Source organism: Stigmatopora argus, chromosome 1 (genome assembly GCF_051989625.1).
Source record: "Stigmatopora argus isolate UIUO_Sarg chromosome 1, RoL_Sarg_1.0, whole genome shotgun sequence".
Taxonomy (NCBI): domain Eukaryota; kingdom Metazoa; phylum Chordata; class Actinopteri; order Syngnathiformes; family Syngnathidae; genus Stigmatopora; species Stigmatopora argus.
This window is the reverse complement of record NC_135387.1, coordinates 30,314,826-30,335,901: the sequence shown is the minus strand read 5'-3', so window position 1 is coordinate 30,335,901 and position 21,076 is coordinate 30,314,826. Positions and strand designations below refer to the sequence as shown.

Below are 21,076 nucleotides of genomic sequence, written 5' to 3'. Positions count from 1 at the left end.
AAGCATGCTAGGCTAATTGTAAGCTAAATTGTCTTTTGAAACGAGTGTTTATCTCCTTGTGTCCTGTGATTGGCTGGCCACAATTCAGTCTCTAACTTAGTTAGTTAGTTGGGATATGCTCCAGCACCCCTTTCAATCTTGTGAGACTAAGCGGTTTGAAAAATGAATAAATATTTACTCAATTCTCCGGGTACTGCGGTTTCCTAAAAACATGCATGCTAGGCTAATTTGTATGCTAAATTGTCTTTAGAAACAAGTGTTAACATACATTTTTGTTTGTCTCATTAGCTGGGATAGGCTCCAGCACCCCCTTCAAACTTTGTGAGAATAAGCGGGTACTCCGGTTTCCACCCACATCCCAAAAACCTCCACGCTAGGCTAATTGTAAGCTAAATTGTCTGTAGAAACAAGTGTTAGCGTGAATTATTGTTTGTCTCCTTAGCTGGGATAGACTCCAGCACCCCCTTCAAACCTTGTGAGAATAAGCGGGTACTCCGGTTTCTACCCACATCCCAAAAACATGCATGCTAGGCTAATTGTAAGCTAAATTGTCTGTAGAAACGAGTGTTAGCATGAATTGTTGTTTATCTCCTTGTGCCCTGTGATTGGCTGGCCACAATTCAGTCTTTCTCTCGCTTAGTTAGTTAGCTGGGATAGGCTCCAGCACCCCCTTCAAACTTTGTGAGAATAAGCGGGTACTCCGGTTTCCACCCACATCCCAAAAACCTCCATGCTAGGCTAATTGTAAGCTAAATTGTCTGTAGAAACAAGTGTTAGCGTGAATTATTGTTTGTCTCCTTAGCTGGGATAGACTCCAGCACCCCCTTCAAACCTTGTGAGAATAAGCGGGTACTCCGGTTTCTACCCACATCTCAAAAACATGCATGCTAGGCTCATTGTAAGCTAAATTGTCTGTAGAAACGAGTGTTAGCATGAATTGTTGTTTATCTCCTTGTGCCCTGTGATTGGCTGGCCACAATTCAGTCTTTCTCTTGCTTAGTTAGTTAGCTGGGATAGGCTCCAGCACCCCCTTCAAACCTTGTCAGAATAAGCGGGTACTCCGGTTTCTACCCACATCTCAAAAACATGCATGCTAGGCTCATTGTAAGCTAAATTGTCTGTAGAAACGAGTGTTAGCATGAATTGTTGTTTATCTCCTTGTGCCCTGTGATTGGCTGGCCACAATTCAGTCTTTCTCTCGCTTAGTTAGTTAGCTGGGATAGGCTCCAGCACCCCCTTCAAACCTTGTCAGAATAAGCGGGTACTCCGGTTTCTACCCACATCTCAAAAACATGCATGCTAGGCTCATTGTAAGCTAAATTGTCTGTAGAAACGAGTGTTAGCATGAATTGTTGTTTATCTCCTTGTGCCCTGTGATTGGCTGGCCACAATTCAGTCTTTCTCTCGCTTAGTTAGTTAGCTGGGATAGGCTCCAGCACCCCCTTCAAACCTTGTCAGAATAAGCGGGTACTCCGGTTTCTACCCACATCCCAAAAACATGCATGCTAGGCTAATTCCATGCTAAATTGCCCTTAGCTATGAGTGATTGGTTATTTGTCTCCTTGTGGCCTGCGATTGGCTGCCCACAAATTCACTGTGTCGCCACCCTGGTGCCCGTAGTGAGGCTCCGGCACCCCCCGCAATTTTTTTGAAGATAAGCAGTTGGTAAAATGAATAAAAATTCCCAGGATTAGCCATATTGTGAGCTAATGCTTATGTTGAAGTTTTCCCACCCCTACTGTATACAGTCTCCACCAGTTAAACGGTCTATTTGAGGAAGGGGGGTGGGCCGCGAGACCCCAGCGGCCAAGAACGTATCCCTCGGAGTCGCTATTTGAAATTCCAGGCGGGTTGGTCGACGGAACTTTTCTCGTAGAAAATCAGTTTTTTTGGGTGGATGATGCATTTGACCTTCAAGTGCTTTTTGCTTTTCTTCTTTTGTGCCAATGAGGGATTTTCTCAGCATGACGCCGTCCAATCAGATCAAAATCTTACAAGGGTAAGTCACGGACACTTTTATGTCATAGTTAACTTTTTATTTGTTGAAGTCCTCATCATTTGTTGTCATTTTTGGTAGTTACGGTTTTATTGGGTGGGTCAATTTGGCTATCAGAATAAGATTAGATTAGATGAGATAACTTTATTCATCCCGTATTCGGGAAATTTCATTGTCACAGTAGCAAGAGGGTGAGAATACAGACACAGCAAAAGACACGCTAGACATAAATAGGGAATAAATAAGTTAATAAATACATAAATAAATAAGCTTGTTGCTGAAAAAATAAATACATAATGAAAAATGAAAAATACAAAATAAAAATAAATAAATAAAAATAAATAAATTAAAAAAAATACAAAATAATAATAAAATAATAAAAAATACAACATTAAAAAAATAATTTAAAAAAATAAAAAATAATCATAATGAATTAAAAAAAAACTTAAAAATAAAAAATAAAAAATATAAATAATAAAACATATTTTTTTTAAAATACAATAAAATAAATAAAAATAAATAATAAATAAATAACATAAAATTCAAATAATAATAAATAAATAACATAAAATTTAAATAAAAATAAATAAATAAAATAATAAAAATAAAAAACCGCAATAAATACATAAATGAATTAAAAAATATTAATACACACAATGATTACATTAATGATTTCATGGCTTTTTAAAAGATTATTAAGATTTGTCCAAGTCCTCTTTTTTTCAGCCTGTTATTGTCAAATATTTTCTCTTATATTTTTTGAATTAATTATATTTTCTCACAGCCATGGACAATTTAGCATCTATTTAGCCTAGCATGCTTGTTTTTGAGATGAGGGAGGACAGCGGAGTACCCAAAGAAAACCCACACAAGCCCTTGAAGACCATACAAAGTCCACTCATGCCAATTGCAGAACCCAATGAGACAGACAACCAATCACACTCATGGCCAGGGACAATTTAGCATATCATTAGCCCAGCATGCATGTTTTTGAGACATGGGAGGAAAGTAGGAGTACCCGGAGAAAATCCACGCAAGCCCAGGGCGAACATGCCAACTCCAAACAGTGAGGACCCATCCAGGATCGAGCCCTCGACCCCAAAACCACAAGCCTGACACAATACCCACTTATCCACCGGTTTCCCCAACATTTAAAAAAGTTTCCCCGCTTAAAAGCCGCTTACGCGAAATAGCCGGCGTTGTTTTGGGACATGCCGTGTGTTGACACAGCCATGTTTTGTGCGCCGGGAGAATTTTGGAGCTGGCGCCGGTGGACACTGCCACCATTGATTTGCTCCACCATTCGTGAAGGGGGCGGAGTCACGAGTCGGAACCCACATAATTTGTTGTCTCCTTTCTAATGATTTTTTTTCGTTCTTGCAGAGAGAAAAACGCCAGAGCAAAGCAACCAGACCAACGGTGAGTCCGTCCTCTAAAACGGGGGTGCCGAAGCCCGTTTTTCTTGGAGGGCCGCAGGGCCGGTTTTCGCTACGGGCCATGTGGGCGACCGCCTAGGGTGCAATCTATGTAGGGCTCCCAAACATTAGTTTTTCAATTTTTTAATGCCCTGGTGGACGAGTGGTTGGTACGCGGGGCTCACAGTTGTAAGATCAAAGTTCGATTCCAGGTTCTGACCTAGCTATGTGGAGTTTGTATGTTCTCCCCGGGCTTGGGTGGGTTTTCTCCGGGTCGTCCGGTGGCCTACCGCATCGGAAAGACATGCTAGGCTAATTGTGCGCTAAATGCTCCCGAGCTAACAGTGATTAGTTGTGTTGTGGTTTCCTGCGATTGGCTGGCCACTAATTCAAGGTGTTTCCTACCATAGTTGGTTGGGATAGGCTCCGGCACCCCTTCTGATACTTGATGAATGAATCTAGCTAATTCACGAATGTCAATATAAAATAATTCATTCGCTCATCCTCACAAGGTTCATAAGGGGTGCTGGAGCCTATCTCAGCTAACTATATGGAGGACACCCCGAATCGGTGTTCAGCCAATCGCAGGGCACAAGGATAGAAACAACCAATCCTGCATAACCAGCACAAATTAGCTTACAACTAGCCTAGCATGCATATTTTTTGAGGATATGGGAAGATAACCAGAGCACCCAGAGAAAACCCACCCAAGAACATGCAAACTCCAACAGTGAGGACCCACCTGGACTTGAACCCTCGACACCAGAACTGCGAGCCGGACGCGCTAACCACTACTCCTCCGATAAATTTTGAAAATGACAGAACGTTCACACAGCAACAACAACACAAGAGAAAATATTAGCTTAGCATGCTAGCGAACGCTAAAAATTGACAGTGCGTTTCCAGGTGTGACATCATCTCTTTGATTTTTTTGTGGGCGTGGCCAAAGGCACCATAGAAAGAAGATTTACTTTCATTATTAGCATTCTGTGACATGTTTTGGGATGGATTTGCGTTAAAAAATGGGTCACTTTTTGGAGTATTTTATGGCACCTTGAGCCATTGTGGGATGGGATAGGCTCCAGCACCCCTTCTGACATTTTTGTGTCCAGTTAAAGGTGACCGACTACCACGTAAAGTGTTCCGTGACGTCCCGTTACGTGGTCACGGAGGTCCGCAGTTCCGTGTGGAACCAGATGGCCGTCACCAAGGAGGCCGTCTTCGAGGTGGACCTGCCGTCCTCGGCGTTTATCTCCAACTTCTCCATGTACGTCCTCATTTTTATTATTTAAAAAAAATATATAATAATAATACGTCACATGATTCTTATTTTGATTCAAATGGATTTTTACACGCGTATTTTGGGTGGAAATAAACAGTTGGTGGCTTCAATTCCATTCGCATCCACTAGTAAACAGCAGAGGTGCCCTAACATGTTGCACGCGTGCTTGGACGCAAGAGGGCGCTGTTTCACAGATATTATCAAATCCTATATAGAGTGGTATTATATATATATATATAATCAATATTTTCAACGTGATGTACAAAAAAATGTCTTTGCAAACACTCATAAAAGCGTCCGGACTACCCAAAAAACTGTCTGGACTTGGGATCGAACCCTCGATCCCAGAACTGCGAGCCCGCCACGCTATCCACTTACTGCCTTTTAAGTCTATTTTATCAATATTTTCAAGGTGATGTACAAAAAACGTTTTATCCAATCGTAACATGTGAATAGTTTGCCCAGAAATGAGCCAATCCACACACACACACCCACACACCCACACATACACCACGCACACATTTTAAAAAAGCGCTAAATATAAAGCCAACCAACGGCGGCAGACACGGCGGCGCTACGAGTCAGGAACGGAAGCCGCTTTGAGGGTGAGGAAGCCCATCCCGCATCAATGCCGCCTTTGTAACCCGCCCGAAAGCCATAAAGTTCATACGCGGGTTGTAGTTTGCCCAGCGCCGCTTCCCCGTTGACAGTGGCGCGCTGCCAAACGCGTTCGCACACAATCCGCCGTCTTTGGTCTTTTTACGCGCGCGTGAGTCCGCTGCTATTTGGGACCGCCCCCTTTTTTGGCCACTATTCATATTCTTGCAAACATGTTGTGCAACGCCGTCCCTCCTTGCCATTTTTGTCGACGGAACTTAGCCGCTTTTGTCCCCTCTCCCGTCAATTTTACACCCGCGGGTTTTTACGTTGACTTTTCTCCCACATTTTTGACCTTGAAAGCGCAAGAAGGGCTGCTTAAAATGGTACCGGCATCTGATTCGTTCATATTTGGGCTTCCAGATAAACAATTAGCAATGGCCAATCAGGATGCCTGGTTTTAAAAAGGCTGCATTTTTATCTAGAAACTAGAAAATGCAGTTTTTGTGTACATTTTGCGGGTCTAAATGCTTAAAAGACAAGTACCCGCGAGAATGTGTACTTTTAGAGAAAGTACACAAAAGTAAGTGTACTTTTAGTAAAAGTATATAAGCAAGTAAGTATACTTTTCATTTGAGTACACGCAACTATGTGTAGTTTTTTGTATGAGTATACGCATCTGTTTGTACTTTTAGTACAAGTACGCACAAGTACGTGCACTTTTCATGAGAGTACATGCAATTGTGTGTATTCTTTTAGTACGAGTACGCACAACTATGTGTACTTTTAGTATGCGTACGCACAATTATGAGTACTTTTAGTACGTGTACGCACAACTATATGTACTTTTAGTACACATACGTGTAATTTTTGTATGAATACACCCAACAACGTGTACTTTTTGTACAAGTATGTCATTTTTTGTTAAAGTACATGCAACTGTTTATACTTTTAGTACAAGTACACACAAGTATGTGTACTTTTCATGAGTACACACATTTGTGTGTACTTTTAGTACAAGTACGTGCAACTATGTGTACTTTTAGTACACATTTGTGTAATTTTTGGTATGAGTATACGCATTGGTTTGTACTTTTAGTACAAGTACGCACAAGTATGTGTACTTTTCATGTGTACACAAATCTGTGTGTACTTTTAGTACAAGTACGCGCAACTATGTGTACTTTTAGTACACATACATGTAATTTTTGTATGAGTATACGCAAATAAGTGTACTTTTAGTACGAGTATGCGCAACTCTGTGTACTTTTAGTACGAGTATGTGTAATTTTTGTATGAGCACACGCAACGACGTGTACTTTTTTGTACAAGTATGTAATTTTCGTAAGAGTAGATGCAACTGTTTGTACTTTTAGTACAAGTACAAACAAGTACGTGTACTTTTCATGAGTACACGCGACTGTGTGTACTTTTGGTATGAGTACACACAAGGATGTGTACTTTTTACTACGAGTATGCACACTTTTAGTATACATACTTGCAGTCCGTGTACTTTGTAGCACGAACAAACACAATTATACAAACTGGTAGTACTAGTACACAAAAGTACACATACTTGTAGTACAAGTAAATGTTAGCACACATACTTGTAGTACAAGTAAATGTTAGCACACATACTTGTAGTACAAGTAAATGTTAGCACACATACTTGTAGTACAAGTAAATGTTAGCACACATACTTGTAGTACAAGTAAATGTTAGCACACATACTTGTAGTACTAGTACACAAAAGTACACATAATTGTAGTACAAGTAAATGTTAGCACACATACTTGTAGTAGTAGTAGTACACAAAAGTACACATACTTGTAGTACAAGTAAATGTTAGCACACATACTTGTAGTACTAGTACACAAAAGTACACATATTTGTAGTACAAGTAAATGTTAGCACACATACTTGTAGTACAAGTAAATGTTAGCACACATACTTTTAGTTCAAGGGCGTGGTTGTACTCATACTTCACGTATACACATGTACACCTACTTGTAGTACAAGTATACCTACTTGTAGTACATACACACAAGTATACAGATACTGGTCTTGCAATTACACGAACTGATAATGTACTCGTTTTGCAAGTATACATAAGTGTGTATTACAAGTAACTAGTACAACTAAGTACACATTTTTGTCATTGGTTGAATTGGTGGTGGCGGCAAACAAATACTGACAGCCAAAATCTCCCATAATGCATCTTGGTGGCGTGACCTCAAGCCGTGGGCACAAATAAGGAAGTCCGCTGTGTAATTTGGATCAAGTGCTCTGCAAAGGGGATTTTTTGGGGGGTGTCAACGCCCAAACACCCGCACAAGGGGAACCATTCTCTCCCCTTATTTTCCCGCCACGCCTCCCCGAAAGGCGCCGCTCGCTAGAAACAAGGCGCGTGTGTTTTGCGTGCCGCACTTGTCGACTTTTTTATGGGTGTTTCTGGAATTCCACGCGGGAATCCGCCACAACCCGGAAAAACGAACCCCATCCCACAATCCCGGTCAAGGTGACGCAAACAACCAATCGTAGCTAGGGACGATTTAGCGTACAATTAGCTTAGCATTCTTTTGAGGTGTGGGAGGAAACCGGAGTACCTGGAGAAAAGCCACATAAAATATGAAAACTTCACACAGTAAGGACTCACCTGGGATCAAACCCTCGACCCTTGAACTGCGAGGCCGGCGCGCTAACCGTTTGGTTGCCGCAATTTATTCATTCATTTTCTGAACCAATGATCATACGCGGGGGGTGCTAGAGCCCATCTCAGGGTGGGTGACAGCCTGAATGGTTGGAGAGCCAATCACAGGGCACACAGAGACAAACAACCAATCACTCTTAGCTAGGTAGGGACAATTTAGCATACAATTAGCTTAGCATACGATTAGTTTAGCAAAGAATTTGCTTAGCATACAATTAGTTTAGCATACGATTAGCTTAGCATACGATTAGCTTAGCATACAATTAGTTTAGCAGTCGATTATCGTAGCATACAATTAGCTTAGCAGACGATTATTGTAGCATACAATTAGCTTAGCATACGATTATCTTAGCATACGATTGGCTTTGCATATGATTAGCTTAGCATACGATTAGCTTAGCATACGATTATCTTAGCATACGATTAGCTTAGCATACGATTAGTTTAGCATATGATTAGTTTAGCATACAATTTGCTTAGCATACGATTTGCTTAGCATACAATTATCTTACCATACAATTAGTTTAGGATACAATTTGCTTAGCATACGATTTGCTTAGCATATGATTATCTTAGCATACCATTAGCTTAGCATACAATTAGCTTAGCATACAATTAGCTTAGCATACATTTAGCTTAGCATACAATTAGCTTAGCATACAATTATCTTAGCACACAATTAGTTTAGCATACAATTATCTTAGCATACAATTAGCTTAGCATAAATTTAGCTTAGCATACAATTAGCTTAGCATAAATTTAGCTTAGCATACAATTTGCTTAGCATACAATTAGCTTATCTTACAATTAGCTTAGCATACAATTAGCTTAGCATGCATGGAGGAAAGCGGATCACCTGGAGAAAACTGACATAGGCGAGCCCGGGGAGAACATGCAAACTCCACACAGTGAGGTCCGACCTGGGATCGAACCCTCGACCCTAGAACTGCGAGACCACCAGTCCCTCCGCCTTTGTTTTTTTTTTTTTACGAGAAAATGAATGATTTAACGAACGCCGCCAATTTCGGCTTTGATCTTCGCCAAGCGAGGCAAACGATCAACCATGTCTTGGCTCCTCCCCTTCAGCGTCACCAACGGCAAGGTGTACGACGCCCAGGTGAAGGAACGGGCGGCGGCCAGGAAAATCTACGAGGCGGCGAAGAAGCAAGGGAAAGCGGCGGGACTCGTGGCTACCAAGTGAGTGCCGCCCGCACGCAAGATACAAGAGTTTTCGGGACTGCGCTATTGTTGGCGCTGGACGTCCAATCCATTTTCAGTGGGAGGGGCCAACCAACCAACCAATCAACATTCAGTCCAAATAGACTTACGATTATGTTGACTACTTATTTATTTATTACTTGTTTATTGGTGATTTATTATTATTGAATGACTATTTGTTTGTCCACTTCATGGTGAAAATTTAAATCTCATACAACAAAATGACAATAAAAGCATTCAATTCCAATTCAAGTCCAATTTGAAATCAATTTCAATTCAAATTTCAATTCAAATTCGATTCCAATTGCAATCCAATTGACTTGCAATTCAATTCCAATTCAAGTCCAATTTGAAATCAATTTCAATTCAAATTTGAATTCAAATTCGATTCCAATTGCAATCCAATTGACTTGCAATTCAATTCAATTCCAATTCAATTCCAATTCAATTCCAATTCAATCTCAATTCAATCTCAATTAATTCTCAATTCAATTTCAAATCAATTTGATTCCAATTTCAAATCAATTTAAATTTGATTCCAATTTCAAATCAATTTAAATTTGATTCCAATTTCAAATCATTTTAAATTTTATTCCAATTTCAAATCAATTTAAATGTGATTCCAATTCAATTCTAATTTGATTCCAATTCAATTCTAATTTGATTCCAATTCTAATTTGATTCCCATTCTAATTTGATTCCCATTCTAATTTGATTCCAATTCTAATTTGATTCCAATTTCAATTCCATTTCAATTCCATTTCAATTCATATTGCAATTCAATGGCAATTCAATTCCAATTCAATTCGCAATTCAATTCCCAATTCAATTCCCAATTCACTTAGCATGGCAGTAGATGGATCTTCCGGCGCCATTTTGACTGGAACAAACCTCCAGTCCAAATAAATTGGACGTCTATCCCCGTCAATGGCGGCAAGTGCATCAACTTTAGCCAAAAATAAAGCTGTATGTGACCACCGTTTTCCCTACGAGCAGAGAGAGGGAGACGGAGAAGTTCCGCGTGGCGGTCAGCGTCCCGCCGGGAGCTCGGGTCTCCTTCGCCCTGACCTACGAGGAGCTTCTCCACCGCCGACTTGGCCGCTACCGAGTCAGCGCACCCCTGCGCGCCGGCCAACCCGTGCAAAACCTGACGGTGGAGGTGGCCTTGGCCGAACCCACGGGAATCCGCTTCCTCAAAGTCCTCCCGCTCGGGAGTGGCGGGTCGCCATCCTCCAATCGCACTCAAGGTCTCGTTTGGGGGCGGGGCTACGTCGTAGCCATCACGGTTGTCGTGACGACTAATGCGTTTTTTTCCTCATAGCTCCCGCGTCCACCCGGGTGGAGCAGAACGCGGGTTGCGCCCGGGTGAGCTACAGTCCCACCTTGGAGCAGCAGGTCCACGTTTCCCCCAAAGGCCTAAACGGCGACTTGGTGGTCCAGTACGACGTGAACATGACGGACCCCATGGGCGACGTTCGGGTGAGCGGAATGGGCGGAGCCAGAGGGGAGGAATGGGCGGGGCCGGCCGGCCAACGGAGCTACGCGCGCATGACCTTTGTCTCCTCAGGTCTTTGATGGCTACTTTGTGCATTACTTTGCACCCAGAGGACTTCCCGTGGTCCCCAAGGACGTGGTTTTCGTCATCGACGTCAGCGGATCCATGATCGGCACCAAAATCAAACAGGTCTCGTGGATTTGGGGGCATTTTAGGGTCACTTGTTGATTTACGGAAATTTTGGGGTCAATTCCTGTTAATTTTGGGGCATTTTAGGGTCACGTCCTGTAGATTTACGACAATTTTTGTGTCACTTCCTGTTGATTTTGGGGCATTTTAGGGTCACTTCCTGTTATTTATGGGGCATTCATTGCTGAGTCGCTTCCTGTTGATCTTGGGGCATTTTGGGGTCACTTCCTGTTGATTTTGGAGTATTTTAGGGTCACTTCCTGTAGATTTATGACAATTTTTGGGTTACTTGCTGTTGATTTAGGGGCATTTTTGGGTCATCCTGTTGATTTTAGGATATTTTGGGGGACACTTCCTGTTGATTTTAGGATATTTTGGGGGGCACTTCCTGTTGATTTGGCGGGATTTTTGGGTCACTTCCTATTGATTTTGAGGAATTTTTGGGCCACTTCCTGTTGATTTGGGGGCATTTTGGGGTCACTCCCTGTTAATTTGGGGGCATTCATTCCTGTGTCACTTCCTGTTGATTTTGAGAAATTTTTGGGCCACTTCCTATTGATTTGAGGGCATTTTTAAGTCACTTCCTCTTGATCTTGGGGTATTTTTGGGTCACTTCCTGTTGATTTGGGGGTATTTTGGGGCCACTTCCTGTTAATTTGAGGGCATTCATTCCTGGGTCACTTCCTGTTGATTTTGAGAAATGTTTGTGCCACTTCCTGTTGATTTGAGGGTATTTTTGGGTCACTTCCTCTTGATCTTGGGGCATTTTTGGGCCACTTCCTGTTTATTTGGCGGGCAGGATTTTTGGGCCACTTCCTGTTGAATTGGGGGTTATTTTGGGGTCACTCCCAGTTAATTTAGGGGGATTTATTCCTGTCACTTCCTGTTGATTTTGAGGAATTTCTGAGTCACTTCCTGTTGATTCGAGGGTATTTTTGGGTCACTTCCTCTTCCTTTTTTTGCGGCCAGACCAAGCAGGCCATGAACACCATCCTCGGTGAGCTGAGGGAAGGAGACCACTTCAACATCGTGACTTTCTCCGACAAGGTGGACGTTTGGAAGAAAGGACGCACGGTGCCGGCCTCCCGACGAAACGTTCAGGACGCCAAAGAGTTTGTCAAGAAGATCGTCGCACAGGGATGTGAGTCCGCCTTGGGATTTCAACGCTAAAGATCGACCCGTTCTTTATCCGGATTCGGGTATTTTTTTAAAAATGGCTGAACGCGTGCTGCTAACTAGTGGACGGGAGGGGAAACCAGTAAATAATAAAAAGGTTTCAACAAGATTAGTAGGCAACATGTAAATACATATAAATTAAATAAGTAGTCAACAACATAAGTATGAAAGTGTTCAAATAACAACAACAAACAAACAAACAGATAAATAATCAATATATAATAATAAAAAAATAATTCATAAATAAATAAGTGGTCAACAACAAAAGATTTAAAAAATCAATAAAAATAATAGATATTTTTAAAAATCAATGAATAATAATAAATAATAATGCATAATTTAAAAAAATCAACAAATAATAATAAAAAAAAAATTTAAATCAACAAATAATCACAATTTTTTAAAAAATCAACAAATAATAAAAAATAATTTTAAAAAAATCAACAAATAATAATAAATACATTTTAAAAATCAATCAATAATAAAAAATATATTTTTTAATCAACAAATAATAATAAATATTTTTTTAAATGAACAATAATAAATAATTTTTCAAAAGCAACAAATATTAATAAATAATTTTTCAAAAGCAACAAATATTAATAAATATATTTAAAAAATGAACAATAATAAATAAATTTTAAAAATAAACAAATCAACAAATAATAATAAATATTTTTTAAAAATCAACAAATCAACAAATAATAATAAATAATTTTAAAAAATCAACAAATCAACGAATAATAATAAATAATTTTTAAAAATCAACAAATCAACAAATATTTTTTTAAATCAATACGTGATAAGAAATGATTTTTAAAAATCAACAAATAATAATAAATAATTTATAAAAATGAACAAATAATAATTATAAATATATATTTTTTTAAAGTACCTCTACTTACGAACTTTTTTTGTAAATTGAAACTTTTGTAAGTAGAGGTATAAATAAAGTAGCCGAGATAATAGATAGGTAAGTAGTCACATAAATAAACGTACTATTGTGATATTTGTCAGAATATTATTTTTCAAACACCCTGATTGGTTCTTCTTCGCTCTCAGGGACCAACATCAACGCGGCCCTTCTGTCGGCCGCCCGTCTGGTCAAGCCGCCGCCAGCGCCCTCCGGCTCCCCCCGCGTGCCCCTACTGGTCTTCCTGACGGACGGCGAGGCCACCACGGGCGTGACGGCGGGCGGGGCCATCCTCACCAACGCCAAAAAGGCCCTGGGCACGGTCTCTCTCTTCGGCCTGGCCTTCGGCGACGACGCCGACTTCCCGCTGCTCCGCCGGCTGGCCCTGGAAAACCGGGGCGCGGCGCGGATGGTCTACGAGGACGCCGACGCCGCCTCGCAGCTCAAGGGCTTCTACGACGAGGTGGCCAGCCCCCTGCTGGCCGACGTGCAGCTGCGCTACCTGGACGGCCGGGCCTTCGACGTCACCCGCGCGCTCTTCCCCAACTACTTCCGGGGTTCCGAGCTGGTGGTGGCCGGCCGGCTGGGGCGGGAGGCGGGGCCAGGGGACTTCCAGGTCTCCCTGTCCGCCACCGACTGGCAGAGACGCATCCGGCTGGAGGGGCGTGTCCCAGTCGACGCCGGCCGGCCCTCGCCGGACTGCCCGTGGCCCCCCGAAGGGATGTCCGGCTTCGTACGGCGCCTGTGGGCCTTTTCCACCATCAAGGAGTTGCTGCAGGCTAAACTCAACGCCGCCGACGCCGACATCCAGAAGGTCCTGGAGGGCAAGGCCACCAAGTTGTCCCTGGAGTACAACTTCGTCACCCCCGTCACCTCCCTGGTGGTGGTCAAACCCGATGCGGAAAGGGTGGCTCCCAGCCCGGCTACGGTGAGGACGGCAGTACCGGTTCCCGTTCCAACACCGGTCCCGACGGAGACCCAGTCCCCCACTGCGAAAACCCTTAAAACAACAACTTCCAGCCCCGCCCACTCCCGACCGACTCCACTGCTCACCCACACAAAGCTTTGGCAAAACGCTACCGAAAACGTGGGGAAAGGCCACGAGTCTCCGCCCCGTTTTACCAAAACAAGCCCGTTACCCACCTTAGCGTCGCCCGCCGCGATGGCAACGATGGTCCCAAGCACCGCCCCTCAACCTATCCGCCCCGCTTCCGAGGAGTCGGAAGCGAATGTGGGGACGACTCCTGGGCCGGACGTCCTGCCGGCGCCGTTCCCGGTCGTCGCTAAGTTGGTGAGCGCCAATTTTGCGCCAATGCCCGGTGCCACAGACGCACCCAAATTGTGGGAGGCGGCGGGACTTCTAGGTAAATACCGTTTACATTTTAAGTTAATTTTCTGTTGATTTGGGGGTATTTTTAGGGTGACTTCCTGTTGATTTGGGGGTATTTTTTTGGATCACTTCCTGTTAATTTGGGGGTACTTTTTGGGTCGCTTCCTGTTGTTTTGGTGGGATTTTTGGGTCACTTCCTGTTGATTTTGTGGAATTTTAGGGTCACTTCCTGTTGATTTGGTGGGATTTTTGGGTCACTTCCTGGTGATTTGAGGGTATTTTTTGGATCACTTCCTGTTGATTTGGCAGGATTTTTGGGTCACTTCCTGTTGATTTTGGGGCATTTGGGGGTCACTTCCTGTTGATTTGGGGGGATTTTTGGGTCACTTCCTGTTAATTTTGGGGCATTTTAGTGTCACTTCCTGTTGATTTGGTAGGATTTTTGGGTTACTTCCTGTTGATTTTGGGGGTTTCTTTTGGGTCACTTCCTGTTGATTTGGGGGGGATTTTTGGGTCACTTCCTGTTGTTTTGGGTCACTTCCTGTTGATTTGGGGTTGTTTTTAGGGTCACTTCCTGTAGATTTTAGGGTAGTTTTTGGGTCACTTCCTGTTGATTTGGCGGGATTTTGGGGTCACTTCCTGTTGATTTGGGGGGATTTTTGGGTCACTTCCTGCTGATTATGGGGCATTTTAGGGTCACTTCCTGTAGATTTGAAGGTAGTGTTTGGGTCACTTCCTGTTGATTTGGTGGAATTTTTGGGTCACTTCCTGTTGATTTTGGGGTGTCCTTTGGGCCACTTCCTGTTCATTTTGGCTTGTCCTTTGGGTCACTTCCTGTTGATTCGTGGGTATTTTGGCGTCACAGTCGTAAGGGGTGCTGGAGTCCATCCCAACCAACTATGGGCACCCAATCGCAGGGCACAATTATACATACGCTACAAACAATTTAGCGTACAATTAGCCTAGCATGCATGTTTTGGGGATGTGGCAGGAAGCCGGAGTACCCGGAGAAAACCCACCTTGCCCAGTGAGCACATGGAGCCCCCACAGGAAGGCCAAAACCTTCCCGAGATTGAACCTTCCATCTAAGAACTGCGAGGCGGACATGCTAACTAGCCACCTGGCTGCCCATTTTACATATATGGGAAAAGCCTTCATCCAATCGGACCAACTAAACCTTCTTCTTCTTCTTCTTCTTCTTCTTTCTATCTCCCCACTAGATGTTTCGACCTCCATTCAAATCCAGAGAAAAGGTGACTTTCCATTTTTTCACAAGGGTTCGCGGGGGTGCTGGAGTCTATCACAACCCTGGTGGCCAGCCAATCGCAGGGCGCAAGGAGACAACAACCAATCACTCACAGCTAGGGACATTTTAGCATACAACTAGCCTAGCATGTATGTTTTGGATTTGCTTTGAATTTGACTCGTATCTCAAGGTAAATATTTGCTCAGAATTTTACTCGTATCTCAAGGTAAATATTTGCTCGGAATTTGACTGGTATCTCAAGGTAAATATTTGCTCGAAATCTTACTCATATCTCAAGGTAAATATTTGCTCAGAATTTTACTCGTATCTCAAGGTAAATATTTGCTCGGAATTTTACTCGCATCTCAAAGTAAATATTTGCTTGGAATTTTACTCGAATCTCAAGGTAATATTAGCTTGGAATATTGCTCGTATCTCAAGGTAAACATTTGCTCGGAATTTTACTCGTATCTCAAGGTAAATATTTGCTCGGAATTTGACTCGTATCTCAAGGTAAATATTTGCTCGGAATCTTACTCGTATCTCAAGGTAAATATTTGCTCGAAATTATTACTCGTATCTCAAGGTAAATATTTGCTCGAAATCTTACTCATATCTCAAGGTAAATATTTGCTCGGAATTTTACTCGCATCTCAAAGTAAATATTTGCTTGGAATTTTACTCGTATCTCAAGGTAATATTAGCTTGGAATATTGCTCGTATCTCAAGGTAAACATTTGCTCGGAATTTTACTCGTATCTCAAGGTAAATATTTGCTCAGAATTTTACTAATATCTTAATTTCCACGTATGTCAGGGCACTCATATGTCAAGGTATTACTGTATACAATGGAGGGAGTCCTGTAACACACAATGTTTCATTTTAATGTCTTTGCACCCCCGCGGTGGAAAGTTTTGAAACTCTTTTTCATTCAAGTGAATGTTTCCCAAAAAGTTTCAAAACTTAACGACCGCGGGTGTTTTTTTTTTATCAAACAGATTTGGACGCCGCCAAAGGTAAGTCGGATTTCCCATTTTCATATTTTCATAACCATTTCGCCATTATAATCATACACGTAATAAACGATTTGCTTCTCCAGATTACGACGTGACGTACGAGTACGATGACGACGATGACGACAATCTCAACCGCGACGCGTGTAAGCTAACGGTGCTAACGACGTAGCGTTTCGTCCGCTTGAGAATCCACCTTGTCTTTCTTTCCCGCCATTTTAGGGGTGAACGCCGCAGACACGGAATCGTTTGGTAGGCCATTTTCAATTCTTAATGGTCTTTTAGTTTATGTACAACTGTAGAACACAAGACCAGAGTACAGTCATACCTCTACTTACAAATGCTACACCTTGTAGCATTGCCTTTAGCTAATTCGCTAACTTAACGTTAACTTTTTGTTTGTGAAAGGTCAATTGGCTTTTGGGGGGAATTTTATGACCCTTTGTTTTTTTTTAGAACCTCCCACTGGGCTGAGTGCCGAGCATTTCTCCTCATCAGGTGATATGATCATTCTCTATTTTTTTGTTTCTGGGGATTGGTCTGTTTTCCAATGAAAAATTTTAAAAAAAAATGTTTTTTTGTGGCAATTCTTTTTTTGTCCGCCAGAGGTCGTAAAATAAATGTCACCGTTCTTTTTTCCCAGCTGATGGAGACCCGCATTTTGTCCTCCAATTACCCAAGCAAAAACAGAACTTGTGTTTTACCGTCAACGGACGAGCCAATGACGTGCTGAGGCTGGTGGACGACCCGCAGAGAGGTTGGTTGGTCACGCCCTCTTTTTGTCGTCCAATCAGAAATCGGTTACGTTGAACGGCGCGAATAGCCGTCAAATTAACGCAATTTTACAAATGAATTATCCGGACTATAAGCCGCACGGGAAAGAAAAATGAGTTAGTGGTTAGATTTATAAATTAGTCATTAGATTAATAAAAATAAATCAGTTTGATTTAGAGGAGGACATTTAGGATTATGTATATTTTATTATTATAAGGGTGGTTCGTTGGGTGAGTGGATAGCGGGTTGGCCTGACGGTTTTAAGGTTGTGGGTTCGATCCCCGGTGGGTCCTCACTGTGTAGAGTTTGCATGTTCTCCCCTGTGGGTTTTCTCCGGGTACCCCGGATTCCTCCGACATGCCAAAAAATTGCATGCTAGGCTAATTTTTTGCTAAATTGCATGCTAGGCTATTTTTTTTGCTAAATTTCATGCTAGGGTATTTTTTTGCTAAATTGCATGCTAGGCTATTTTTTTGCTAAATTGCATGCTAGGGTATTTTTTTGCTAAATTGCATGCTAGGCTAATTTCTTGCTAAGTTGCATGCTAGGCTATTATTTTTTTAGCTAAATTGGCCCTCAGTTTTAGTGGAATTGCTTTTTTGTGTCATTGTGCCTTGTGATTGGCTGGCCACCCATTCAAGGCGTCCCACCTGGTAGTTAGCTTAGATAGGTTTTAGCACCCCCCGCAACCCTTGTGGGGATAAGTGGTGCTCCCTGGGCTTGCATGGGATTTCTCTGGGTATTTCTACATGACAAAAACATGCATGCTAGGCTAATATTATGTTTAATTGGCCCTAGATATGATTGGTTGTCCTTTATGGGCTTGTGCCCTGCGATTGGCCATTTTAGGTCACTCCCGGTCAATTTTGGGCCACTTCCGGTCAAGTTTGGGTAACTTTTGTTCAAGTTTGGGTAACTTCGGGTCAATTTTGGGTAACTTCTGGTCAATTTTGGGCCACTTCCTGACAATTTTGGGTAACTTCTGGTCAAGTTTGGGCCACTTCCTGTCAATTTTGGGCCACTTCCTCTTCCTGTCAATTTTGGGCCACTTCCTGTCAATTTTGGGGACCTTCCGGTCAAGTTTGGGGACCTTCCGGTCAAGTTTGGGGACCTTCCGGTCAAGTTTGGGTAACTTCCTGTCAATTTTGGGTAACTTCCGGTCAAGTTAGGGTAACTTCCTGTCAGGGTGTTCCCCGCCTGGTGCCCGTTGTTAGCTGGGATAGGCTCCGGCACCCCGTTCGTCGCCGTTTGTCAATGTAATTCCTTCATACTGCTCGCAAATTGTTGCTAGCTAAAATCGTGATTGTCGAAATATAACAAAAATATATATATATATATAGTCTGAAAATTGAGTTTGAGTAAGGACACGCCCCCTTTGTTCCCCCCAGGAGTGACGGTGGACGGCCACCTGACGGGCGCCCCGTCCAAGCGCGGCCACGAAAACAGCTGGCGGACGTACTTCGACTGGCTGAGCGTGACGGCGGGCCGCGTTGAGATCGCCGTGTCCTTGGACCACGTGTCGGTCCGGGGGGAAGGACGGGACCGTCTCCGCCTGGACCGCAGCGCCTCGCTCACCAGGGGGGGCGTGACGGTCGGCGTGGACGAGCGGCGGGGGTGCCGCATCCAGCTGGCCGAGGACGTCCACTTCCTGGTTCTCTTCCACCGCTACAAGCACCCCAGCTACCTGCAGATGGACCACCTGGGCTTCTACATCACCCGTGGACGAGGCTTGTCGCCCTTCACGCGGGGTCTGCTGGGTAAGTTTTCCTCTAGGGAGTGACTTTGAATCCTCACAAGGTTCGCGGGGGGTGCTGGAGCCGATCCCAGCCAGCCAACTACGGTGGCTAGCCAATCGCAGGCACACGTGCTAACCATTCGGTCGCCGCAATTTATTAATTCCTTTTCTGAACCGCTTATCCTCACAAGGTTCGCGGGGGGTGCTGGAGCCTATCCCAGTCAACTACTGGCAACAGGGAGGAGACACCTTGAATTGGTAGCCGGCCAATCACAGCCCACAAGAAGACAAACAACCAATCACTGGTAGCTAGGGTAAAATTAGCATACAATTAGCCGTTTAGGAAACCGGAGTACCCGGCGAATATCCATTAATTTTCCAAACCGCTTATTTACACAAGGTTTGAAAGGGGTGCTGGAGCTTATCCCAGCTAACTAGGCAGGTGACAACCTGAATTGTGGCCAACCAATCACAGGCCAGAAGGAGACAGACAACCAATCACTGGTAGCTAGGGACAAATTAGCATACAATTAGCCTAGCATGCATGTTTTTGGGATGTGGGAGGAAAGTGGAGTACCCGGAGTAAACCCACACAAGCCCGGGAAGAACATACAAAATGCACACTTCTGGGATCGAATCCTCGACCCCAGAAGCGCGAGGCGCTAATCATCGCTAATGATCGCCACAATTTATTTATTCATTTTCTGAACCGCTTATCCTCACAAGGGTCGCGGGGGGTTCTGGAGCCTATCCCAGCCAGGCGGGGGACACCCGGAATCGGTGGCCAGCCAATCACAAGGCACGAGGAGACAAGGAACAACCACGCATAGCTAGCATTAGCCAATTTAGAGTGTTCAACCAGCTAGCCTAGCATGCATGTTTATGGGGGATGTGGGAGGAAACCAGAGTACCTGGAGAAAACCCACACAGGGAGAACATTGCAAACGTAGGATCGAACCCTCGACCCCAGAATCGCGAGGCCGCCACGCTAACCACTCAAGCGCCATCTGCAAGAATGAACAATTTCCTAAAGACGCCATGTTTCTTCCTATAGGGCAATTCCAGCACGCCGCTTTGAGCGTGGCGGCGACCAAGGACGGCGGTGGAGACGGAACGGCGGGCCGGGGGGTCCTGAGGCGGGGGTCCCAGCTGATGCCGGTCACCTTGCAGGACAAGATGCTGAAAGACAGCGCGCTGAGGCGACACGTAGACAAGTGCTGGGCCGTGCCCAAGTCGGAGATCGAGCGGCTACTCGGCAGGCCGTACGCCAGCTACGTGGTTCGGCGCCATTAGACGCCTCGCCACGGTGGAAATAAATGTCAATAAAGGCCAATATTGCCGTTTCTAAATGTCTTTTAGACAATTAAATGACAACATTTGGCATCGGCCGCCATTGAACAAACAATATGAGCAGGAAGTGACCCGCAATTGCCCAAAAATGAACAGGAAGTGATATGTAATTGTTCTAAACCAACCCGGTAGCGACATGCACTTGCCCTAAAACGAACAGGAAGTGACACACACTTGCCCTAAAATGAACAGGAAGTGACCCGCACTTGCCCTAAAACGAACAGGAAGTGACCCGCACTTGCTCTAAAACGAACAGGAAGTTACCCGCACTTGCCCTCAAACGAACAGGAAGTTACCCGCAGTTGACCTAAAACGAACAGGAAGTTACCCGCACTTGCCGTAAAATGAACAGGAAGTTACCCGCACTTGACCTAAAACGAACAGGAAGTTACCCGCACTTGCCCTAAAACGAACAGGAAGTTACCCGCACTTGCCCTTAAAACAGGAAGTTACCCGCACTTGCCCTTAAAACAGGAAGTTACCCGCACTTGCTCTAAACGAACAGGAAGTTACCCGCACTTGCCCTAAAATGAACAGGAAGTTACCCGCAATTGCTCTAATATGAAATTTGATGCATAATTACCCTAAAACAAACAGGAAGTGAGTCTTTTATTTTGGAAAAAAATGTCAGGCTCAC

The 21,076-nt window shown here is 43.5% G+C and overlaps 1 protein-coding gene across 1 annotated transcript; it reads left to right on the top strand.

Moving 5' to 3' along the window:
* The first annotated feature begins 1,801 nt into the window (after positions 1 to 1,801).
* Positions 1,802 to 20,432, top strand: itih6 (inter-alpha-trypsin inhibitor heavy chain family member 6). The gene is made up of 17 exons (XM_077616120.1): positions 1,802 to 1,999; positions 3,380 to 3,415; positions 4,524 to 4,678; positions 9,087 to 9,197; positions 10,215 to 10,465; positions 10,540 to 10,697; positions 10,786 to 10,902; positions 11,872 to 12,043; positions 13,141 to 14,355; positions 15,542 to 15,574; positions 16,566 to 16,583; positions 16,667 to 16,726; positions 16,803 to 16,832; positions 17,037 to 17,078; positions 17,224 to 17,337; positions 18,743 to 19,111; positions 20,144 to 20,432. Exons 1-17 carry the CDS (start codon positions 1,898 to 1,900, stop codon positions 20,380 to 20,382), a joined length of 3,222 nt encoding a protein of 1,073 aa, XP_077472246.1. The 5' UTR covers positions 1,802 to 1,897; the 3' UTR covers positions 20,383 to 20,432.
* The last annotated feature ends 644 nt before the right edge of the window (positions 20,433 to 21,076 follow it).